The following is a 23,377-nucleotide window of genomic DNA, read 5'->3' as shown; positions in this document are numbered from 1 at the left end:
ATGTGAATTCTTTTAAAACTGTTCTTGTGGAAAAAAACTGATATCATCTTTTTCTTTTTTTCTTTTTTCTTTTTTTTTTTAATTGAGCAAAATTGCAAATTTACAAAATAATAACTTTTACAAGGTAGGGGATCAATGATATACATACACTTACAGAAGAGGAGAAAGAGAGAGAAGAAAAAAAATAAATAAAAAAAATATCATCCTTAGGTCTATTGAATCCCAAATGACAGATGTTAAATCCGAAATTAATTTTATTCTTTCTTTCTTTCTTTCTTTCTTTCTTTCTTTCTTTCTTTCTTTCTTTCTTTCTTTCTTTCTTTCTTTCTTTCTTTCTTTCTTTCTTCTCTTTCTTTCTTCTTTCTTTTTTTCGTTTCCCAAAGACAAAAAAAAATCCCTCTTACACTTAGTAGGTTAGGCTATCCATACCTGTATGAAATCTTTAAAAATGTTAGGCTACACTAGATTCATTATTTTTGTTGCATAATATGCATTGCTTGATAACGACCCGTAATCTGTGGGCTTCTAGACGAGCATGGTGTCCTCCTAGAAACTACATTGACCAATCGCGCAGTTGCCGTCGCGCTGACGTCACACAACGAGGCTCCGCCCTCGCTCGAGACCCTATGATTTTTGTGTCAATGCCATGAACAAGGGAAACTGTGCACTGTCATTCATAAAGGAAATACCGGCTTGGTAAATGGCGAAGACTTACGATTATCTTTTCAAACTCTTGCTAATTGGAGACAGCGGAGTGGGAAAGACATGTCTGCTGTTCAGATTCAGCGAGGACGCCTTTAACACCACCTTCATCTCCACAATCGGTCAGTTCACCGGTGATCTGGGTAGAAGGTATTGGACGGTGTCCCGTTATATGCAGGACAATAGTGTGTTCATATACAGTGACACTGTAATAATTAACTTTCTAGTTTCATTTACAATGATAAAGTAGGAAACGCTCCTGTGTTTTTTCATTTATTTTAGTTAATGGGATTATTTTGTAACCATCTGGATTTATATAAACATGCATAGGCCTTTGATTAGCTTCTTATGTAGACGAATATATATATATATATATATATATATATATATATATATATATATATATATATATATATATATATATGTTCATTATATATTTCTTTATAAAATGCTTTATCATTTTTTCTTTATATCATTTCTTTATAAAATGGTTTCAGTTTATTTGATATAATTTAAATGTATTATCTATTTTTATTTGTTTGTAAATGTTATAAATGTATATCCAAATCACTACTAATATTGAAAACTAGTATGAACTAACATATATAGATACATAAACATATAAAAAGATATAGATACTCTAGTAACAATGCTGTCGGTGAAGGTGTGAGAGTCATATTTTGCTGACCACAGCTGTATCTACTTTTAACCTGTCAACCCCGGCTCACTAATAGCCTCACAAGTTTATACAGGAGTCTACACAAGAGAAACATGAACTGTATTATTGCGTTATATAATAATCCTGATGGATTCAAGCCACTCAGTAAGTTGCTTTTAGATGTTTTGTTGAAGTGTTCAATTTTAAACCTCATGACCATATGCTGCTTTCCATATGATGACAGTCCTTATTCTTTGACAGTGAGAAATAAAGGAACCTGCTTCCTCATGATGCAGAAAACTTAAGATGCTATAACATAATTTTCATATGCATACTGGACAAATGAGTGTGAAATTTTCATGGCAAAGGCTTAAATAAACGTATCAGCTTTTCTCAAATATACTCCATAAAATAAACCTCATAAAATTGTTACTTATAATTATAACAAGAAAAAGTAATACAAAGAATGAAAGGATGTGTCAATATCTTATACTATTGAACATCTCACAAACATTTATCTTGCTTTAAGGATTTTTTCATACAAAATACTTAGTAAGGAAATAATTGTTTGGCATTGTGTGTGTGAAAGCTGCACAGTTGCCTTTCGTCTGCCTGCACAGAGAGTTTAGTCATTTCCTTTGTCAGTTTTTCCATCTGATTAAAACGTCACCGCCCCCTCTGCCTTTGTTTGCGATGCTGTCTTGCAATAGGGTCTCTGAGCCTTGACTTTCTTTCAGACTTCATTTGTATTTACATCCAATTATCTGCAAAACCAGCACATTCTCTGAGACAAAACAGCAATTTACCTGAATTTTTTTTGTTGCTTCTTTTGTGAGATTTTAGAAGTTTGAAATGATTAAGACCACTCTGTCATAAACACTATTTTGTTGACAACGTAAGGACGGAGTGCTGGGGAAAGTATGGTGCCTTTGTGTGGGGTCATAGTAGACTTGACCGTGAACAGAGGGCTGTACTGTTTGAATCTCCATCATGCTCTCGTGATATTCACTCAGCCCATCTCAGCATTCCTCCGCCAATGCAGTGGAGCATTTGACTGGCATCTGCTTTCTTGTGCCAGGACGTCCATGACCCCAGTTGTGGCCACTCTGCATACTTCCCCACACTTCTCTGAGCGCGGCCCACCTCCACTTCCTGTGACCCTGTGTGTGTGTGTGTGTGTTTCTCTGAGGGTTGTGATATTGCCTAACTAGATTGATTGATAAATAGCTTGTCATGTTCCTCATTTTAGCTGTAGCTAAGCATCTGATAAATTAGTGAATGTAAATGTAATAGGGTTGCCTCTGACTAAAGATTTTCTAGTTGACTAGTAGTCGCTCATTTAAGTAATTTAGTCGACTAATCACACGTTTATATGAATTAAAGTACTTAAATACTAGGGGGCGGATATGCTTGCCACAAAGCACTGTTAAGAATAAAATAGCATGGAGTCATTTTAATTGTTTATTAATAAACTATTCTGAGTCAGCGTCGACTGCAAAGATGAAGTTGACAATGCTGCTGACATGTTTCAAATATAAGCCATATTTGAGGTTGATGGATGTAAGGCGGACGTTTGGACTTCCTGCCAGACATACTACAAAGGCCCTGTCCCAAATGGCACCCTAAACCCTCACGGTCTGATAAAAAGTCTTAACTTTCACAACGTAATGCCGCTTTGACTGCCGGGAAGAAGACTGCCTTTGACTCCGCTGCGTAACCTGCACCAGTGCTGGCTCGGCAGAAGTCGACCTCAAAGGGGGGCGCCTGTGAGCACCCTTCAATCAATCAATCAACTTTATTTATATAGCACTTTTACAATCACGATTGTGTCAAAGCAGCTTCACAGTGTCAAACAGGATAATATTGATAATAATCCCTTCTGAGACCTAAATGACAAATGGGACACTCCGCTGTCTCACGGACTTAACGGACACGCGCACGCAGCGGCCATTGTAAGTCCACAAGACCGAAAGTGTTCATGAAGTGTGCCATTTGGGACAGGGCCAAATCCACGGACATGACTTCACCACTTCCTGTGGAGATTTTTTTTTTCTGCGACTAACTGACTAATAAAATCTTGGTCAACTAAGCCTCTTGTTGTTGACTAATGTTTAGTCGACTCTTATGGGGCAGCCCTAAAATGTAATAAACATGTTTCATTGATTGAAATGCCAATGAAGTGCAACATGTTTGAGTGGTGTATGGGTGTTCTGGGTGTGAGGCCATTTTCTAGTTGCTCAAGTCAACCAAATATGACATTCTTGTCACTACTCTGCAAAAAATTGTTAAGGACCATTCACACCCAGGATGATAACAGTGATAATTGATAATGATAGCAATACAGATAGAGTTTTTCATATCGTTGTAAACTTAACACAACATAACTAAAACAATAAAGTCACTGAGGAACAATATCGTTGGAATCACTTTCACAATCATTTTCCCAGCTGATGAACGATAAAACACATTGACAGCCAATCAGAATCCATCTTGCTTTAAAGAGCTTGAGCATTTAAAGCGACAGGTGACAACTGCAGCGTGTGCTTATAATAAACAGAACATTATTTTGAGTTGACGTGGACTTTTTGTTATAATTAACTTTGTAGTGAAGGTTTTTAAGGTGAATGAGACTTAAGTCCGTATTATTGTCTTGTTTTACAGTATACACATCTAAAATTCATCAAAACAAGATAAATATATTTGTATACCAAAATGACATAAGCAAAAGGTCTTATTTTCAGAGAATTAAAAAAAAATTGTAATGAGGTTTATGCGTAATACAAGAACCGTTTTTAGTATAAACCTCTTAGTTACAAGTTCAGATCTTGAACTACTATAATGTTGTAGCATTAGACAGTTTGTCCACAGGAAAACCACACCACAAAACCACTTGTTTGACTTGTTATATTGAGTGTTAGACATTCTGATGAATTTCTACTGAATTTGTGTCATAATTGAGCTTAGAAATCCTCCATCTTGATTTATTTCTTGAATGGAAACCATCGCGTTACAATATCAATAGGTTTAATATGTCAGATATACAGAGATTCAGAGAACAACCTTGTTACGTGGTACATTTATGTGAGCAAGGCAGTCTGATACAAGCAACAAGTAATTTTCCACTAACCAGCAGGGGGAAAAAAGGCAAGAGGAGCATTTTATCCCCAGGAACTGGAAATAGCTCATTATATCTTCATTGCAGTGCAACATTGATTGTACCTTTGAGTCCATGTGGTGCCAGTCACTGTAGATCTGACCATGTTTCTCTTTTTCTCTGTTGCCAGGAATTGATTTCAAAATCAGAACCATCGAGCTGAACGGCAAGAAAATCAAGCTGCAGATATGGTGAGCCGTTTGTTTGCCATTAATATGCAGTGCTAAGTTGTGTTTTATATATCCTGTTATGTCTGTCACAAACTGCTCTGACACGGCTGAGGATCCGAATGCTGCTTTTTTTGGGTAATCCAGAATCATAATCCATAAAACAGGCAATAAGAGGGAGAGTGCTCAGAAAGGCAGTGTGACTCTTGCAAGATTTCGCAATGTGTGTGTGAAAACAAATGCTGCGTTCCAATTTGCCTACTTATACGAAATTTGTCAATAATTTTTTTTAGCAGAATAGGCAAGCTTTAGGACATACTACTTCATCATCTTTAAAGGACAGCTCTGACGCTTTGTTACGTGCATCCTGTGACCGTTTAAACGGCCCTGTCAATCGCCTTGTCACAGTTAAAATCCTCCACATTCATTTTAATTTAATTTCCTGCCATATCAGCGAGAACTGTAGTAGCACGTTGATCTGCCAGTCGTGGGTCTTTCATCTGGTGACTCCCCTCATGTGTTTGCAATTTGAATATGGTACTATGTTCAAATGTTAATGGCCAAACGTGCTTACAAAAGTTCTCAATCCTGTGGAAGATGAAATAGAATAGATGAAATAGATAAAATATAATTTTGTCAGTTTAGAGACTAATAATTATTCACTCAAACCCCTTTATCTAAACCTCTCGGTTTAACTGTCAGACTCGCACATTTGCCATGTTTGTAGTTCTAATCGAATCCTCTCGTCCAACTCAAAAGTTGTGGGGAATATCTGTCAGAATGCATGGATCTGCACCGGAATCTTCAAATTCTAACCGTAAATAGTAGACCATCCGGTTATCTTTGGAATACTCTTTTCAACATTCAACACAGATAGTAAGCGAATTAGGTTAATCACACACAGGTGGAATTAATCAGACCATAATGAGTCCAAGCAATGGGTTATGGGAAATGTAGTTAAGTTTCTGTTGTCTGGCTATCACCAGACCAAGCTCAATTTAAGATTAAACATTGGTCTGGGGAGTCTCCTGCACAAGAGAAGTGATCAACGAACATTATTCAAATGACTAATTGGATAGTTCTTCTTCAACCAATCAGACCACAAGAGGCGTAATCAATGGCATCGATCCATTGCTTCTCTATCCGTTAAACCCGCCAATAGCGCGCCAGGTGGATAAGCCTTTCTGTGATTGGTTCCCACAAAAGTGTAACAGAAGCAGTAGAAATGAATGTACAGGTTTCCAGACTGAGCTGCAGGGTGAAATCAAATCACTGGCAGATCAGGCTGGGTTTACCCAGTCTAAAGTTTCTGCACTTAATTAGATTCCTCTTTCTGCTCTAATAGATAAGTCTTTCAAAATATTTTTTTTCTAACTGGAAATATGTCAAAACAGAATAAAAAACTGGTTAAATAAACCAGTTCACAAGCTAGTAAAATGCTAGTTAATATTTGGGCACTATAAGAAGGTTTTTGGGATCCTTAAGTGCTAATATTTATAATGGTCATTGAGTATTCTTGATAAGTAAGAAGGAAATGGCATCACACTGTGGCTATTCTTCCTGTTATAATTTTCACACACTCTGACCAGCAGATTAATGAAGGATGAGACGTGCAGACAATAGTGTCACGAACATCCGTGCCTCTCCCTCTATCTGCACATTCTACAGGATGTTTCTATTAACATTTGGGATAGAACAGGATGGGATTCACTGCAAACCAATGTAAAGTGTTGAGGTTGAGCGAGGTGACAAAAGATGGAAAGAATGAAGTAAGGATGCGTATTTGCGTGTGACTGTCTGGTTGTTTTACAGGGACACGGCAGGCCAGGAAAGATTTAGGACGATCACCACGGCTTATTACAGAGGCGCTATGGTAAGACTGGTTACTACACTGCAAAAAAATGTCCTATTTAGTGTCTTTGTCTTGTTCCCATTACAAACATCTAAGAATTTTAAATCAAGATACATTTACTTGAAAAGTCTTGTTTTCTTAAAGCTACACTTTTAACTTTTTAATTTAGTCTTAGCTAAAAGTTCTTTCAAAAATATATGTGCTCATTAATGTATATTTACTTCTTTCAAGTAATAAAGTATTCTCGTAAGTTTATAATATGCCATTGAAAATACATACGGGTGAGGGGTTCGAATGACGGTTGCCATGTTGCCCCTCCATCTTGAAAGTACATTAGCCAAAGAGGGACATACCCATAAAATCAACGCCTTTTGCGTTTTAAAGGGTCATGAAACCCCCTGTTTCAGCAGCAGTCAGTTCTCACCACAGTTTTAAAAAATGCTATCAAAGTGGGCGTGGTTTAGCGACGGGGGGAGGGGGGGGAGGGGGGGGGAGACTGACAGGTGACGGCACAGCAACGGCTTTTTCTGATTCAGACCATTTTATTTTGCTCTCATTAAAAGCCGCAAAGCTTCCCACAAATGCACCCTGCAAATGACCATTACGTTACATGCAACACAATATACACATGGATTTGTAAGCTCACCACACAAATACATATATCCTGTGACAACAGTAATTCAATGCACAATTTAATGCACAGCCATTCGCAATTTGTTCTCTGCTTCGAAAATATATGTGAACACGCTGTTGTATAACTTTGATAACTTTTGAGGCTTATTTTGTGGAGTTTTATAAGCCGTTTGGTCGGTTAAATAGTCGTGAAGAGCAATTACACTCACAGTGCGGATGAATCGCGTTTGCGTGAAGACTCAGGATCTATTGAAGAGAAGGTAGGCAACGCAGACACTCATACAAAGTGGAAAAAACCACTCGTTTTTTATCCATTAATGCATCTCACTTACTGTATGCAATCTCACAGCGCCGCTGCGTCTGTCAGAGGAAAATTCCTGTCAAAAGCGTGCTGTCATGAATAATTAAGCACGTGCTGTCATGAATTAAGCAACACATCTTCTTATAGGATAAAGACACAGTCTTGTGAATAATTATAAGACAGTGATGAGTCATCGCCGTCCCATTGTACAAGAAACCGTCACAACCTATGACATTGACATTAAGATAAATTTAAACCAGGAAGTTGAAAATAGAGCAAAAAGGCTTCAAATTAACTAGTTGCCTCCCACATTCAAAACTAACAGATGGTAACATTGTCTTCCATGATGTTCAACACACATACTTCCGTTAAAATCGCAGTAAATTTGGTTTAGGGTTTTATGACCATTTAACACTCGATGGCACCGTGTCGAATGAGAAGAGGGGGATTGCCATGTTAATCTTGCGCTAAATCGGCCACCGTAGGAGTTAAAACGAAATTGGAATTGAGAGGAACAGAAACTAATATTCACTGGATGGTCAAATACCTTTTTACCGCTAAATGGGGGAAAATATCACACAATGTAGCTTTAAGATAAAAAAGTGAGTTAATGTTTAACACAAGAATGTTGTCAGACAAATAAACACTTAATTTTGATCTAGTTTTCATTATACAAGACAAAAGTATGTTCACACCTGTAGTTCTCTTGGACCTTTTGGTCCGGACTCCGGACTAAAGCCTTGTTCAGACTGTCAGTACAAATCCCAGTAAGAATTTTTGTGCATATCCGTTTGAAATCCGATCACATTTAGCAAGTGTGGACGGCAAAAAAATTCACATGGAATTTTAAAAAATTCATATATGGTTTGAAAATTCTATTCAAATCGCATTTCTGCAAATCCATTTCAGTTTGGCAGTTTGATCTGATATTGCATGGTTTAAGTGACTTCCTCACAACATATAAAATGTAAACATGTCAGATGTTGTTATAGGAAACGTGCTGAAAGTCATACAGAAATTGTAAAGGACTAATATATTCTGTAGTTAGGTGGAGTGCTAGTCCACTACGGAACTCCGGCAAGAAGTGTGACAGGAGACAGAAGATCGTTTGACTGGTTTATATCTCGTCAGTATGACCATTCACATGTTGAACATACAGCCATTAGAAAACAGAAGTGATAAAGTGTGGTTTAGTCTGCAATAAACAAATAGAATATATATCAAATTCGGTCTGCATACATTAACATAAACATTTACCTCAGTAAACATAATCTATATACGTTAGTATTGTCTACAGCACGTTAAATGGCGCTAAACATACACACATGCATTACACTGTGCATCACTCGCCTCAGACACATCAAATCACGATATGATCAAAGTCATAATGATCAGATATACTATCACGACATGAAAGGGTTAATATATCGCGACATAACAGATAAATACAAAGATGGATGAACTTACATTCATGCACGCACATTTATCACTCATCGAAGATGACGGCAGAAAACGAAACTGAAAGTAAACAAAGACGCGATGACAGAACTGCCGTCAACGCGCAGTACGTGCACAACTACGTAATACACATAGAAAAGCTACCCATATAAGGAATTTAGTACAGCCGCCCCCAGATTAGCATAGCTAATATGCAAAACATATAAATTTCTCAGTTCTTAACGTTTGTATCATCATCGTCCGGGAGTGCTGGGAGTGGAACTAGCTTAGCCACAGGTCGAAGATACAGGCGATCCTTTATTCTGACCTTTGCTGACCTAATATGGCCATCCTCGCTGGGCACCAGACTCTCAATCCTACCAATGGGCCAGTGAGCACGAGGCAGTTGTGAGTCCACCACCATCACCGCAGTACCTTCTGTCAGATCCTGGGTCTCACGCTGCCATTTAAGACGTTGTTGAAGGTCAGGGAGGTAATGTTTGGTATAGTACACCCAGAAGTGATCAGCTATAGTCTGAGCATGACGCCATCGACGCTTGGACAAGGGCTCTGGCGTGTAGACCACTTGGGGTAACGCAGCATCCCGCCGCCCCATAAGGAGAAAGTTGGGTGTGACTGGGTCTACATCGGCTACATCAGACGAAACGTAGCCCAGTGGCTTGCTATTCAGGATACCCTCTATCTCCACTAACACAGTTTGCAAGACGTCTTCAGACAGGGTTTGACTTCCTACAACAACCTGTAGGGCTGACTTCACAGATTTGATCTCACGCTCCCAGGCGCCGCCAAAATGCGGTGCCGCAGGAGGATTCATCTTGAATGCAATCTGATGGTCAGCCAGCCGTTCCTGCAGTTGAGGCTCCATCCGTCTGAAGGCCTCTCTCAGCTCTGTTTCGGCACCTCTGAAATTGGTCCCTTGATCAGAGAGAATTTCCGAAGGAGTACCCCGCCGGGCTATGAAACGTCTCAGGGCAAGTAAGAAAGCATCGGTATCCAGACTGTTGAGGAGATCGAGATGTATGCAACGAGTAGTCAGGCATTTAAAGATCACACCCCATCGTTTTTCTGAACGACGGCCTATTTTGACAGTGAAGGGCCCGAAACAGTCAACACCTGTCGAAAAGAATGCAGGTTGCTGAAGCCGTAGGCGAGCCAAGGGTAAGTCAGCCATAATGGGTACTGTTGGTTTAGCCCTCCACCTCTGGCATTGCATGCACCCCCTTTGGTGTTGCTTAACCGCTTGCCTACCTCTCAGGACCCAGTAGTAACGACGGAGCTCAGCAAAAACTCTGTCTGGCCCAGGATGAAGCAAGCGTTCATCAAAGTCCTGAATGAGGAGCTTAGTGATGGCGTGATGAGGGTCTAGGACTACCGGGTGAGTCTCAGAAAAACTCAGGCCTTCCAACCTTCGGAGTCGTCCCCCAACTCGAATTAGACGTAATGCCTGATCAAACTCCGGGGCTAGGGTGTTCAGACGACTAGAAAGGGGAACTGGTTTCCCTGCCTCCAAAGCTTTGAACTCCAGAGGGAAGGACTCAGCCTGAGACTGACTCAGGATAGCTGCTTCAGTTCTTCGAAAATCAGGGCTTGGTGTTCCTGCATCAAGGGTAGCCGCCCCATGAAGGGACTGGTAAGTTGCTTTAACCAGGGCTTTCCAGGAGGTGAATTGAGCTGCGTCAAGCCCATGTGGATTCTGACTATCAACAGTTAAACCGCAGAATACAGTCTTCCTGGTTTCTGAGGAATCATCTCGATTCTCCCTCGGAGGTATAGCTGGCCACTGATCTGGTGGTCCACGGAGGAAACGAGGTCCCTGATTCCACCGACTGGGACTTGCCAACTCTATAAGTGTCTTCCCCCGGGTGATGTCATCTGCCGGGTTATTTGCTGAATCCACATATCGCCATGAATGCCGGTCAGTCAACTCCTGGATCTCAGCCACTCTGGTGCCGACGAAGACTTTATACCTGCAGGACTCCGACTGTATCCAGGTCAAGACAGTAGTAGAGTCGGTCCAGAGTGTCGTCATCTCAATCTGTACGGTCAGCTCTTGCAGTAGAAGCTTAGCGAGCTGTGCACCCGCTAGTGCTGCACAAAGTTCCAACCGTGGCATCGTCAATTGCCGCTTGGGAGCTACTCTCGACCTGGCCATCATGAAGGAGGTGTGGATTTCACCCTGTTGCTCAATAAGCAGGTACGCTACAGCTCCATACGCCACCTCAGCCGCATCACTGAAAATGTGCAAGCTGAATCGTGATGTCTCCTCCTTGAAATGTAAAGGGATGTAACAACGAGGGAACACTACCTTAGTGAGGTTAGGTAACTCATGTTCCCAAGACCCCCATCTCTCAAGAAGATCCGTGGGAAGGTTGGGATCGTCCCAGCTTCTTGGTTTAGCCCAGAGCTTCTGGACTAGAACTTTAGCCCTGGTGGTGAAGGGGCTGACGAACCCCAAAGGGTCATATTGGGATGCCAGGACTTTGTAAATATGCCTCATTGTAGGGAGACACTCTGACGTTGGGCGGTGCCTATAACCCAGGCTATCATCTAGGCAGTGCCACATCAGACCCAAAGCTGGCTCCTGAGGGTCGGAATGATTCTTCTGCAGCCATAGTTCTATACTCTCTGATTTAGCATTTGCAGGTAAGTGCTCAACAACTGAGGGGGCATTGCTGGCCCACTGCCGTATTTCAAACCCCCCAGAGGCAAGAAAGGATCTCATCTTGTTGACTAACTGCTTGGCTTTTTCCACAGTGGGGAGGCTCTGTAGGCAGTTGTCCACGTAGAAACTCTTTCCTATGGACTACCTCACTCCTTCGTCACCGGCCTGCTGGTCTCTGACGTGCTTCTGCAGTGCAAAGGTCGCACAGCATGGGCTGCAGGTTGTCCCAAAAGGCAAGACTTCCCACTGATAGACATCAGGCTGATCTTCCTTTCGCATATTTCGCCAAATGAACCTCAGAAGAGGTTTGTCCTCTGGCAGGAGTCTCACTTGATGAAACATTGCACGTATGTCGCCGCTGATAGCGACTGGATACTGTCGGAATCGAATCAGGACTCCTAGTAATGAAGCACCAAGGCAAGGGCCAGGAAGGAGCTGCTGGTTGAGAGAGAGACCTTGATGCACAAAGGAACAGTTGAAAACTAATCTGTCTTTACCGTTGTGGTGGACAAGATGGTGTGGAATGAACCACTTTTCCTTATCAGCATGTAGAACATCGGGCGGGACCTTGACTACATATCCGGCATCTAAGAGCTTCTGGATCTCAGCCTCATAAACCTTAGCTTTCCCTGGATCTTTGCTCAAGCGTTTCTCCGTGCTTCTGAGATTGGGTAAAACTGAATCCCTAGTACCCTTCAATGGTGGTGCATTTGGCGTACGTATGAGGGGGGTAGCATAACGCCAGATCCCATCCACCTCCACACGCTGAGTTCTGCTCTCCAGTAGCTCCATGGCCATTTGGTCCTGTCGTGAACGCACTACCAGCTTCTCATTGCGGTAAGGAAGGACGTCCAACTGCCACAGCTGTTCAACCTGTTGGAAGATAGGATCTCGCACTGATGAAAGGGAAGTAAGCAAACATTGTTGAGGTGGTACCTGGTGCGGAAGAAGCCCGTCCGGTCCCTGCAGAACCCAACCGAGCTGCGTATGAACAGCTGCTGGTCCTCCATCTGGGCCTAATCTGATGGGCTCCTTTGCCGTAATGAGGCTTGGGTAATCGGATCCAATTAAGAGAAGGGGCTGAATCTTACTGAATGATGGAAGAGGAATGCCCTTTAGGTGACAGTAGCTCTGCTGAAGCCTCTTGGTAGGGTATGTTTGTTCAGTCAAGGTCAGAAGAGGTGCAGAAAATACCCCAGCAAGGTTGTACCTCTCTTTTGGTCTGCACTGGGGTGAGAGCTGAAAGTGGACTGAATGTCCCTCCAACTGGGTAACATCATGCCGGATTGTGCGAAGGGCCATAACCTCCCTCTTACCATGTAGACCTAGCTGCTGGACTGCTGCGGGAAGAAGAATGCTGCGCTGTGCACCATCATCAAGGATCGCATAGGTTCGTATAGACTTTCCGCCTTTCCACAGCAGCACAGGGGTAACCTTGAGGAAAACACGTCCTGTATGGCTAGTTGGTGTTATGTAAATGCGGTCACTTGGTGTTGTAACTAGCATGATGCTTGGGCCTTGTCGTGCTATGCGGTGAAGAACTCGGAGATGAATGTCCCCACATTCCCCACATGGTTTCTTCAAAGTGCACTCATTAAAGTTGTGGCTGGTGCGTCCGCATTTCCAGCATCTCTTACCTTCCTGAATCCACTTGATAAGTCGCTCAGGTGGGCATTCAGAAATCTCACTGCACTGAGAGAGGTAATGCTCTTCACTGTGACAGAATAAACACATGCGCTGGGTTCTTTTGAGCGGTTGCTGGTGTGGAGGAACCTCAGTAATGACAGGGGTTCATCTTTAACCTCCTTGGGCTGATTACTTCCATGATAAACAGAGATGGCCCGGGTGCGTGGCTTAATAATAGATGGATGCGGAGCTGGACGTGAAGCTGGAGCTGGAGCCTTCTCAGTGTGATAGCGTTGAGCCATCTTTGATGAAAGCCGTTGGGCTTCGGCCTTGACCTTCAACCACTCTGAAAGGTCATACAAATTATATGGATTAAGATTGTCTGTAGTCAGTCTTCCCCTTAACTGGAGGTGCTCTATGAAACTATCCCTGTAGTGTTTAGGGAGTTTACTAAGCAACCTGTCAACATGACCGGTACAGGTAAGCTCTCTTCCATGTGGTCCCTCCAGAGATGTAAGCATACCCACCAGAAGATCAACATTAAGAGCAAAGTTCTGGAATGCTTTCGAATCTCCAGCCTTGATATCTGGTGAGTTCAGTAGAGCTGCAATCTCACTTTGTGCTAGCTGGTGTGGTTGGCCATATTGGCGTTGCAGAGCTGCCATAGCTGCTGTGTAAGGTGCAGGGTGGTGACGACATGCTTGGGCTATCAGTCTAGCTTCATCAAGGACCAACTGCTCCATCAGCACACGGTATTTGTAGTGTTCTGTGAGCTCAGTGTGGGGGTTCAACAGATTATCGAGAGCTATCTTCAGATCAGTGAACTCTCTTTCACTGTCATTCACAAGTTTTGGCAGCGATGGGACTGGGACTGGTTGAAGCACAGGTGTTGCAGGTGCTGGCTGGCATACTGGACGTGCGTGTGATGGCGGAAACAGCCCAGTGTGTGCTGCCGGAGAAGGATACCAGTTCTGCGCTGAAGACTGACTGGGGGGGTGAGGTGTATAATATCCCGTAACCATGGGTGAAGGCTGATACAGATCTGGCACAGGTGTTGGTTGGTACTGGACCTGGCTATGTGCTGGTATTTGTAATTGGTAGACTGGTGGCACCAGAGCATTGCGTACGGTCGTGGATATAGGTATCTTCACTGACGTGATGGTTTGCGGCAAAGATGCTATGACATTAAAGGAAGCAGAAGATGACGTTGTACTACATGTCACTGGTGTCTGCCTTACGTAGGTCGCTGCTGGCAGCTGAATAAAGGGTCGAGAGGTAGGTGTGCTGTACACCATACAAGCTGTCGTTGGAGATGTCTGCCACCATTCCGACTGCTGGGAAACGTCCTTGGGTACCCGAAGGCATGAAGTGAGTGGCTGCGAATCCAGTAACTGGATGGCTTGGGCTGCAGTAACCTTTGGTCTAACAACAGGTGGTGAGTAAGCTTGAACCTGTTCCATTCGCTCACCGAAGGGAGAAACAGTCCCACTACTTAACGACTCACACCCTGTCTGGCTGTTATATCTGTGATGTGGTACTGGAGATGTGTAATGGGAAGAGGAAGGATATCTCATAACATCTAGCTGCTCCACAAGCCCACTAAGCCCAGCGTCTATACTGGTCCTACGGACTATAGCCGGATCTGGTCCATACTGCAGAGATGATAACTCATGCCTAGTCGGCTGTACCCCAGTCGAGACTGGCTCGGCCTGCCCACTGAGGGTCAGTGATGCCGCTGCATGGTCCATCTTCGGCTGCTGATATGGATCGTATGGCCCAGAAACTGGCAGAAGGGATTTGGGCAAGGCTACCTCATAAGCCTGCAAATACGAAGGGATCTGACGAGCTCTGGCTTGCAGTTGAGCAGAATGCGTGGTATCTGGTGAATAATGCGGTGTCTGGGGCTCCATGTCACCGTAGTGGCTATAGCATCCGGCTCGAAGGACCAAATGTAAAGGACTAATATATTCTGTAGTTAGGTGGAGTGCTAGTCCACTACGGAACTCCGGCAAGAAGTGTGACAGGAGACAGAAGATCGTTTGACTGGTTTATATCTCGTCAGTATGACCATTCACATGTTGAACATACAGCCATTAGAAAACAGAAGTGATAAAGTGTGGTTTAGTCTGCAATAAACAAATAGAATATATATCAAATTCGGTCTGCATACATTAACATAAACATTTACCTCAGTAAACATAATCTATATACGTTAGTATTGTCTACAGCACGTTAAATGGCGCTAAACATACACACATGCATTACACTGTGCATCACTCGCCTCAGACACATCAAATCACGATATGATCAAAGTCATAATGATCAGATATACTATCACGACATGAAAGGGTTAATATATCGCGACATAACAGATAAATACAAAGATGGATGAACTTACATTCATGCACGCACATTTATCACTCATCGAAGATGACGGCAGAAAACGAAACTGAAAGTAAACAAAGACGCGATGACAGAACTGCCGTCAACGCGCAGTACGTGCACAACTACGTAATACACATAGAAAAGCTACCCATATAAGGAATTTAGTACAGAAATAATGTTATATATCAGACACATGTTTTGAAACCAGTGGAGAGCACAGAATGAAAAAAAACCACGCAAACCAGCCTACTAACGCAACGTCATTGCTATAGAAACCATACAGATATTCTGGAAAACGGAAGAGCGCCAGTCAATCATTTTAGATCAGATTCCAACAACAAAAACAAATCAGATTTGGACTGACAGTGTGAATGTAGCCTGAGGGTGCTTTTCACACTTTTTCACAGTTTAAAACGGGGCATGGTTTGCGAACCATGTCTCGAACAGGTAGTCCAGCGTGCTAAAGGTATGTTCTCGAACCCAAGACTACCTGTAGGAGGTGGTCTGAGGTTAAGCTTGGGCCACACTAAAAGATTTTCAAAATTTTATAAGATTTTCAAAATGCAAAAGACCAGGAAAACAGACCACACACTAACAGATTCCATTCCAGTGAACACAGGAAATCTAGCAAAATCTCTCACGTCAAAATTGACTTTAAAGTAAACAAACATGGCGGACAACTGGCAAGAAGAAATGGCACTTATAGTGTATGGACTATTTTTACAGAAAATTCGTAGGGAGTAAAGACAAATGTTTAGATGAAGTCGTGGAGACTCAATTACATGTTACAGCTTCGAGCTGGGGGCGAGTCTTCCTTCGGCTCTTTTTCATGTGATAATCTCCAGAGCGTGTGCGTGTTTGTCCTCGAGGTTCCTCCCACACAACGTTGGATATTTACGATTCACGATCGGGGCGGCTCCAGATTCGGTCAGTTTTAACACACCTCAGACCACAGGAACATCTGATAAGATATAATCTGTAGGACCATCAAGATAATCAGGACTTAACTTAGGCTTGTCGGAAAGGGAGAAATCGGTCCAAAATTGCCCCGTTATCTTAAAGGATGTAACCAGAATTAGTTGCACTGGAGCTGCGACGCGATTTGCATGAATGTGAAAGCAACTTGGACTCGGGTGCACTTGTTCGGGAAGTAAAGTAACCTGCGCATGAGTTTTAGACGCTGAAAATTATACAACAAAATGCATGTAGGGCAGGGGTGGGCAATTCCAGTCCTGGAGGGCCAGTGTCCTGCAGAGTTTAGCTCCAAGCCTGATCAAACTTGAAGGAAAATGCGCCAGGGTTCGATAGAAGTTGACTGTAAAACCAGACCAATGCTGCGAGGCTAGTAATGAGACCTGCCCAGTCAGTTTAAAAGCCGCCTAAGAGAATGATACATCTAGTCCTGGTTCGCTTAACATCCACTCTGTCATTTTTAACACAAACCTAAAGATAGAAACTTGTTTGTGTGCTTGTCCTATGTGCGCACTTATGATGTTACATTTTACCAGCCGAGAACTCGTGAATGTTCTCTGAGCTTATGAAATGTGTAAATGAGTCAAAACAGCACTAGGTATTCCTCTATTGCACACAAACGAAAAAAGATTTGCAAGAAAATACGGTTCTGATGCCTGTCTCGAATTGTAATGGGCAACGTAGCTCCTAAGACAAGAAAAAACAGGTATCCTTGAGCATTCTGTCCTTTTAAGGGTCACATCTTGTGAGGTAATTTCCTGTTTCCGGTTTGTTTAGATATATCTATGGTCTGTGGTGCATTCACATTTCAGTTGAACCATAGCAGTTTGTCTGGAAGTGTGGGTGTGGGTCTTGGTCCACCTGTTTGGTGCACACCAGGGTTCGGAGAGCAGCATTCACACTTATTCAGATAAACTGTACTAACAGAGCAATCATTTTAGATTTTGTTTTAATCAAACTAAATCTACCAAGTGTGAACAAACCCTCAAAGGGTGTAAAAATTACAATTAGCCCATGATTTACTCACCCTTAAGTCATCCTAAATGTTTATGGCATTCTTCTTTCATACTAATAAAATCTGAGTTATATTAAAAATGTCCTGGCTCCTCAAAGCTTTATAATGGCAGTGAATGGTTTTTCGGAGGAAAGGTGCATCTATCCATCATATAAATGCTCCACACGGTTCAGCTCCGGTGGTCAGCGATACGCAAGTCAACTTACGCTAAAAGTGTAAACCCCGAAGCTACGTTTTGTTTTGCTCTATTCTTTGCGCTTCTGCGTTTGTCAATACCCATGCGTCAAGGGTTCAAGGGTTACTCTTTTAGCACAGGCGACTCGCGTACCGCCTACTGTCGGAAGCTGTTTTTTTTTAGTCTATAAAGTTTTAAAGGAAGTGTATGTAAGAATGTGGCCAAAACTGGTACTGCAATCACTATCCCCTCTCCCCCTCCCCCTGACTCGAGGTTGCCAGATAGGCTGTAGGATCCAGCAGGAGCGTTTGTAGCTGCAGCTGTGGTAACTAGAGCAGAGCTGGCAACCCGGATGCTGAAACACTACTGATTTCATGATTGGCTGATAGGTGGAGGGTGGAGCTTCAGGCCAAAACCATAGACTGTAAAAAAATATGGACGTAGTGTCCGTGACGTCACCCATAGGATTCCGATAAGCCGTTCTGAAGCTTAAAGTAGAGTCGAGCTGGGCGTTGCCATCTTGTGAGCGAGTCATCGCGTGTCACTCCCGGATAACAGAAAATGGGCAAAAAGGCGGGATGTGCGCGGAGCTGAGGTGAGGCGATGCAATAACTATAGACGGCGGATAAATGGCTATCCACCTGTAACCACGCCCTTAATTATGCAGAACTTTAAGGCTTTATATAACATAAACGAATGAGTTATAAAAAAATTCACCCCCCTTACAGTTGTCATGAAGATCAAAATTAGCCTTAAAAGCCAAAACCACAATTTGTACCAGGCTGTAAACATGTTTTTTTCTGCTTTAAAGTTGAGAATTTTAACATGGGGCTCAATGAGATTCTGCTCCCTACTGGAGCCTGTCCCTAGTGGCCAGTTGAGGAATTGCAGTTTCCATTACTTCCGTATTGGCTTCAAGAGAGATCGCGGGAGGTTGCCGCTTGGCCAAAACACAACATGTCAACATCATCATCAATTGAGGACTGCTTTTAACGTGATGTCTTAATGTCTAGTGACATATCAGGGTAATTTTATGATTAATTGAATTACATTTATATGGCAGTTATATGATGGATAGATGCACTTCTATGGACTTCAAAAACGACCTAACCATTCACTGCCATTATAAAGCTTTGAGGAGCCAGGACATTTTTAATATAACTTGGATATTATTCGTCTGAAAGAAGAATGTCTAGGCTGAGTAAATCATGGGCTTATTTAAATTTTTGGGTGAACTAAAGTAATTTTGCACCTTGGTTTAAGAATGTTTAGATATTTGTACTAGAAAACAAGACAAAAATACGTAGGACATTTTTATTTAATTTTTTGTAATAAGTTTCATATTTCTGCTGGCTTTTTTTCAGGGCATTATGTTGGTATATGACATCACCAGCGAAAAGTCATTTGAAAACATTAAAAACTGGATCCGCAACATTGAGGAGGTAACTGAAAATCGAGATATGTTCACATATAGATTTTGTGTGCAGTGCTCGGTCGACGGTTACATGTTAATTTAATAAAATTTTTATGATTTACATTATAAAACAGATCCAGTCCATGTTTCTGATTGGTGTCCAATTTATTGAGGGCTGTTGTATTTTAGGCTTGTATATGCCATAAATGTATATCAAATATATATTTTTATTTATTTGACACATTTTTTGACTGCAACTTTAAGAGCTAAACTTCTCAATCACTCATTGCAGCATGCATCATCTGATGTAGAGAAGATGATCCTCGGAAACAAATGTGACATGAACGACAGGAGACAAGTGTCCAAAGAGAGAGGAGAGAAAGTGAGATATATCTCATTTCTACAAGGCTTTTACAGTATTCCACACAAATAGATGTATAAAAGAAATAATTTAAGACTAAATAATTTTAATACTACCTATTTATGATAGTTGTATTATTTTGTGCGGTACTGGATATCATTTTTTATTACATTTGTTAATTGTTGTTAATAATTTTTCCAGCTGGCAATTGATTATGGGGTCAAATTTCTAGAAACAAGTGCAAAAACCAGTGTAAATGTCGAAGAGGCCTTTTTCACCCTTGGCAGAGACATTATGGCTCGACTCAACAGAAAAATGGTGAGTGTTTTTTGTAAATCTGAGACCAATCAAAATGCATTACATTGGATATCATTTATTATTAATTGTCTAACACTTACAAAGAATCACGTTTTAAAACAATCACTACTGTGGGTAAAAAAATAAACAAACAAAAAAATGGTAAGACTTTAGAATAAAGTCATTTGTTAACATTAGGTAATGCATTAGCTAACATGAACTGACAATATATTTAAAAAAGGTGTATTAATCTTTGATAATGTTAGTACTAACATGTTGTTTGTTCATGACAGTTCACAGTACATTAACAAATGTTAACATTAACAAATGTTAACAATATACCTTTTGATTTTAAATGTAGAAATTAACATGAACTAAGATTAATAAATGCTGTAGTATTTATAAATCACGTATTGCTCATTGTTAATTCATGTTAACTAATGTAGTTAAATAATGTTACAAATGAAAACTTATTGTAAAGTGTTACCTTTATAAAGTGTTGCATTTAGTTTGATATCAGTTCAGGGATTACTAGATACTGTATCATTTATCTCATTTTAAAGTTTTGTCAAAAAATCAAGTTTTGTAATGAAAGTCTGTGTTGTTTTTAACCTTGTGCAAACTCAAGAGATCTAAAGACATCAATGGTGTTTCTGACATCACAAACGACCTTGTAACCAATCACATCAACGTGTGGGCGGGCTTTAGCATATACTGGACGGAGTCTCAACCGTGAGGGGTTTCGGCGTCAGGAGCCGGGCTTTGTTAGACCATTAAAGAACCCAACACACTCGCCTCACGGACATCTTGAATAATTACACCAATCAGATGACTTTAAACATTTATAATTGTTAGAATGATCAAACTACTTTATCAAGTAAAAAACAGGCCCGTTATTTTATTGCTGCTAGTTTGACATCAATTCGGCAATTAACTACAAAAAGTTAGCCTGACAAGCCAGAACTACATCAAGATGTTTGGTCTGGAAACTCACCATTGACAGGGCTTAATCCGAGGGGCGGGATAAACGGTTGTCTTTCAAACTCCCTCTGCACGCGATAGGATAGCGCTACAACCAGAGCAACGAAGGTGAAACAAAGCTTGTTGATAGATTAAACATTCACCGTATCCGGTCGACAAATCTACGAACACATCTTCCCTTCTTAAGAATGACTTCAGTGCCATTCTGTGTTCTTTTCTCAAAGCCCGCCGTTCGCCAGTTTCTGTGTTTACTAGAAGCAAGCAAACGCAACTCGGCCGTCATCATTATGGCCCCGCCCGCCGACTCTATACACGATGTGATTGGCACGTCCAGATTGAGAGGAATGCAGCTCAGAAGGGTATTGAGAGTTCCTAGACGACACTTGCGGGCAGATTAAATTTGCTGCCGCTAGGGTGCGTCTAGATTTCTAGGCTAACAAAAAGTCACAGCTGTCTTGGTTTTAATTATATTGCAGTCTTTTTACAACCCTAACATTATTATCTTAACTTCTTTTTTATAGGTTTCACAAAGCAAAATTAATATGTTTCTGCCTTTCTATTGACTAGAATGATGGTGGTCAAGCAGATGGTGGGGGGCCGGTGAAGATATCAGAGAAGCGCTCCAAAAAGCACAGCATCTTTAAGTGTGCTCTGCTGTAAGTGATTTGCAGCGTGTGGATACGTTCACTTGCTGTGTCTCTGCGGCAGCCACAAATGCTCAGCTGGTATAACATATCACACGAGCCCCTGCAACAAGAGCTGGACCATCAGGCTCAAGAAGGTTCGTGTTTCCAAGCCCTTAATATCAAGATGGAACAGAGGAACGATGATGTTTTGAGAGATTTATTTGGTTCACTCTGTGGTAGTGTCACAATAGGAAACGTTTCCTTTGTTGTGTGGTGATAATCGTGATGAGTCAAAAGATAACGGATCAAATATGAATGGTTTGGCTTTGATATGTTTTTGTAAAATATTCTATATGGACACAGCACGGGCTGGCTTAAAACATTTGCTGCTGAAGGCTTAGATGTATTGCGTACAATATTTATGAGTTAGTCAGCGAGTCTGTTTTGTTGTAATATGTTCCTGAGTGTCTTTTATACAGCATATACACTGTGTTCTTTCACTGGTTCAAAAAAATAATAATTTAAACTATCTATAAACATACATTTTTTGAAACGCTAGTGGGTTAAAAGCACTTTACATGTGTTTTCAATGAGCTCTCCTCATAGGCACATGTCCATGTATAGCACAGACGGATATCAATCCACCTGCTGGAAGGTTGCAAAGATAGAACATGATGGCTGCAAAGCATGATGGGTGAAGGAACATCTTCAGGTCAGGTATCAAAGAGGGAACACGTCTTGGCAAAATCAGTCACCCATAGGAAGTGAGTGTCTGACATAGCCAGTCAAATCTGTGAACCAACAGTATTAAGGGAATAAGAGAAACTGTGCCTGTGTTGTAGATCCGTAGCTTTAGGGTTATAATAAATATAGGGTTTATATTCAAGTTCAATCCAGCACTAATTTGTGAAAATGTCGACTTTCTTTGTTTGTTTGTTGAAAATAATAATTAACTATTTAAATGATGTTAAACTAGCATTTAAATGATGTAATTTCATAAAGACAGGCTCCTTTGCCATGTGAATGATCCTTGTGTCAATGCTACAGTATAATGTTTTGTAACATGAATGATAAAAAAGAAAGTCACTGATGCATGTTTATGTAAATTCATTAACAGAAACGGAGCTGTTTTGTATTTCAATTTGATATTTCTCACATTTTTAGCGCTTTTTTCATTTTTTTGATTGAAAATGTCCAGTGCATAATGGTATATAGAGTATTAATATTGTAAAAGCAACTTTGATTTACTGTTTACATTTTTTCTTTCACCATAGGCTCTTAAAAAAAAAAAAAAACAGTTGCCAAAAAGTGGTATTAAGTGCTTTTCATGCTTGTACTGTCAATGTAAGTTGTTTTAGTCAAAGGATCCAGGGTGAATCCAGCTAATTTTCAGTAAATCAGCACTTTTCTTTTCAATTATGTGAGACATTTTGGTCTCCTATTGAAACTGCACTAAAGGCTGTGTCAGAAGTAGTACAGATTACAGCAATAAAATGTCCCCATTTGGGAATTATCTCTTCCGACTACTTGTGCTGATATTAGGGACCTTAATTAAAGCCTGTGGATCTGTGTCCATTAATCTGAATTGGACAGATACTGCCATAGTGTTTCGAAAGAATGTTTTGATGATCATCATTTTACTTTGACAAATGTAGCATATGTCATGACCACTGATATTCAGATGGGACCATTGTTATGCATGTATTTTCTTTGGTATTTGTGATTGTATGACTGATGTTTGTTTAAAAGAGACATGTAAAGCAACCTGTTGCCTGAAAAGTTTATGTGCTCATTTAAACATGTTAAAACCTTAACAAAGAAAATGTGAACAAGAATTTGAAGTGTGGTTTTATTAACTGTAGATTTTATACTACTTATAACCAAAGTAAATACTGTATAAACATACTTTTCAGCTTATTTTTTTGTCAGCAATTCATC

At 41.1% G+C, this 23,377-nt stretch overlaps 1 protein-coding gene across 1 annotated transcript; it reads left to right on the top strand.

Moving 5' to 3' along the window:
- Positions 1 to 610: 610 nt before the first annotated feature.
- LOC137064515 (ras-related protein Rab-8B-like) lies at positions 611 to 23,308 on the top strand. Its single transcript, XM_067435897.1, has 7 exons — positions 611 to 824; positions 4,645 to 4,705; positions 6,494 to 6,554; positions 19,125 to 19,202; positions 19,467 to 19,556; positions 19,737 to 19,853; positions 21,381 to 23,308. The coding sequence occupies exons 1-7, from the start codon at positions 701 to 703 to the stop codon at positions 21,471 to 21,473; spliced, it is 624 nt and encodes a 207-aa protein (XP_067291998.1). The 5' UTR covers positions 611 to 700; the 3' UTR covers positions 21,474 to 23,308.
- The last annotated feature ends 69 nt before the right edge of the window (positions 23,309 to 23,377 follow it).

The sequence above is a fragment of the Pseudorasbora parva genome, chromosome 25 (assembly GCF_024679245.1).
Source record: "Pseudorasbora parva isolate DD20220531a chromosome 25, ASM2467924v1, whole genome shotgun sequence".
Taxonomy (NCBI): Eukaryota; Metazoa; Chordata; class Actinopteri; order Cypriniformes; family Gobionidae; genus Pseudorasbora; species Pseudorasbora parva.
This window is presented reverse-complemented; position numbering and strand designations above follow the sequence as displayed.

Excerpts from the sequence above, each read along its gene's own strand:
- LOC137064515 (XM_067435897.1), top strand. The coding sequence starts at position 701 with ATGGCGAAGACTTACGATTATCTTTTCAAACTCTTGCTAATTGGAGAC. Across the intron at positions 825-4,644 it reads CACCTTCATCTCCACAATCG|GAATTGATTTCAAAATCAGA; the intron begins GTCAGTTCACCG and ends CTCTGTTGCCAG. Across the intron at positions 19,854-21,380 it reads CTCGACTCAACAGAAAAATG|AATGATGGTGGTCAAGCAGA; the intron begins GTGAGTGTTTTT and ends TCTATTGACTAG.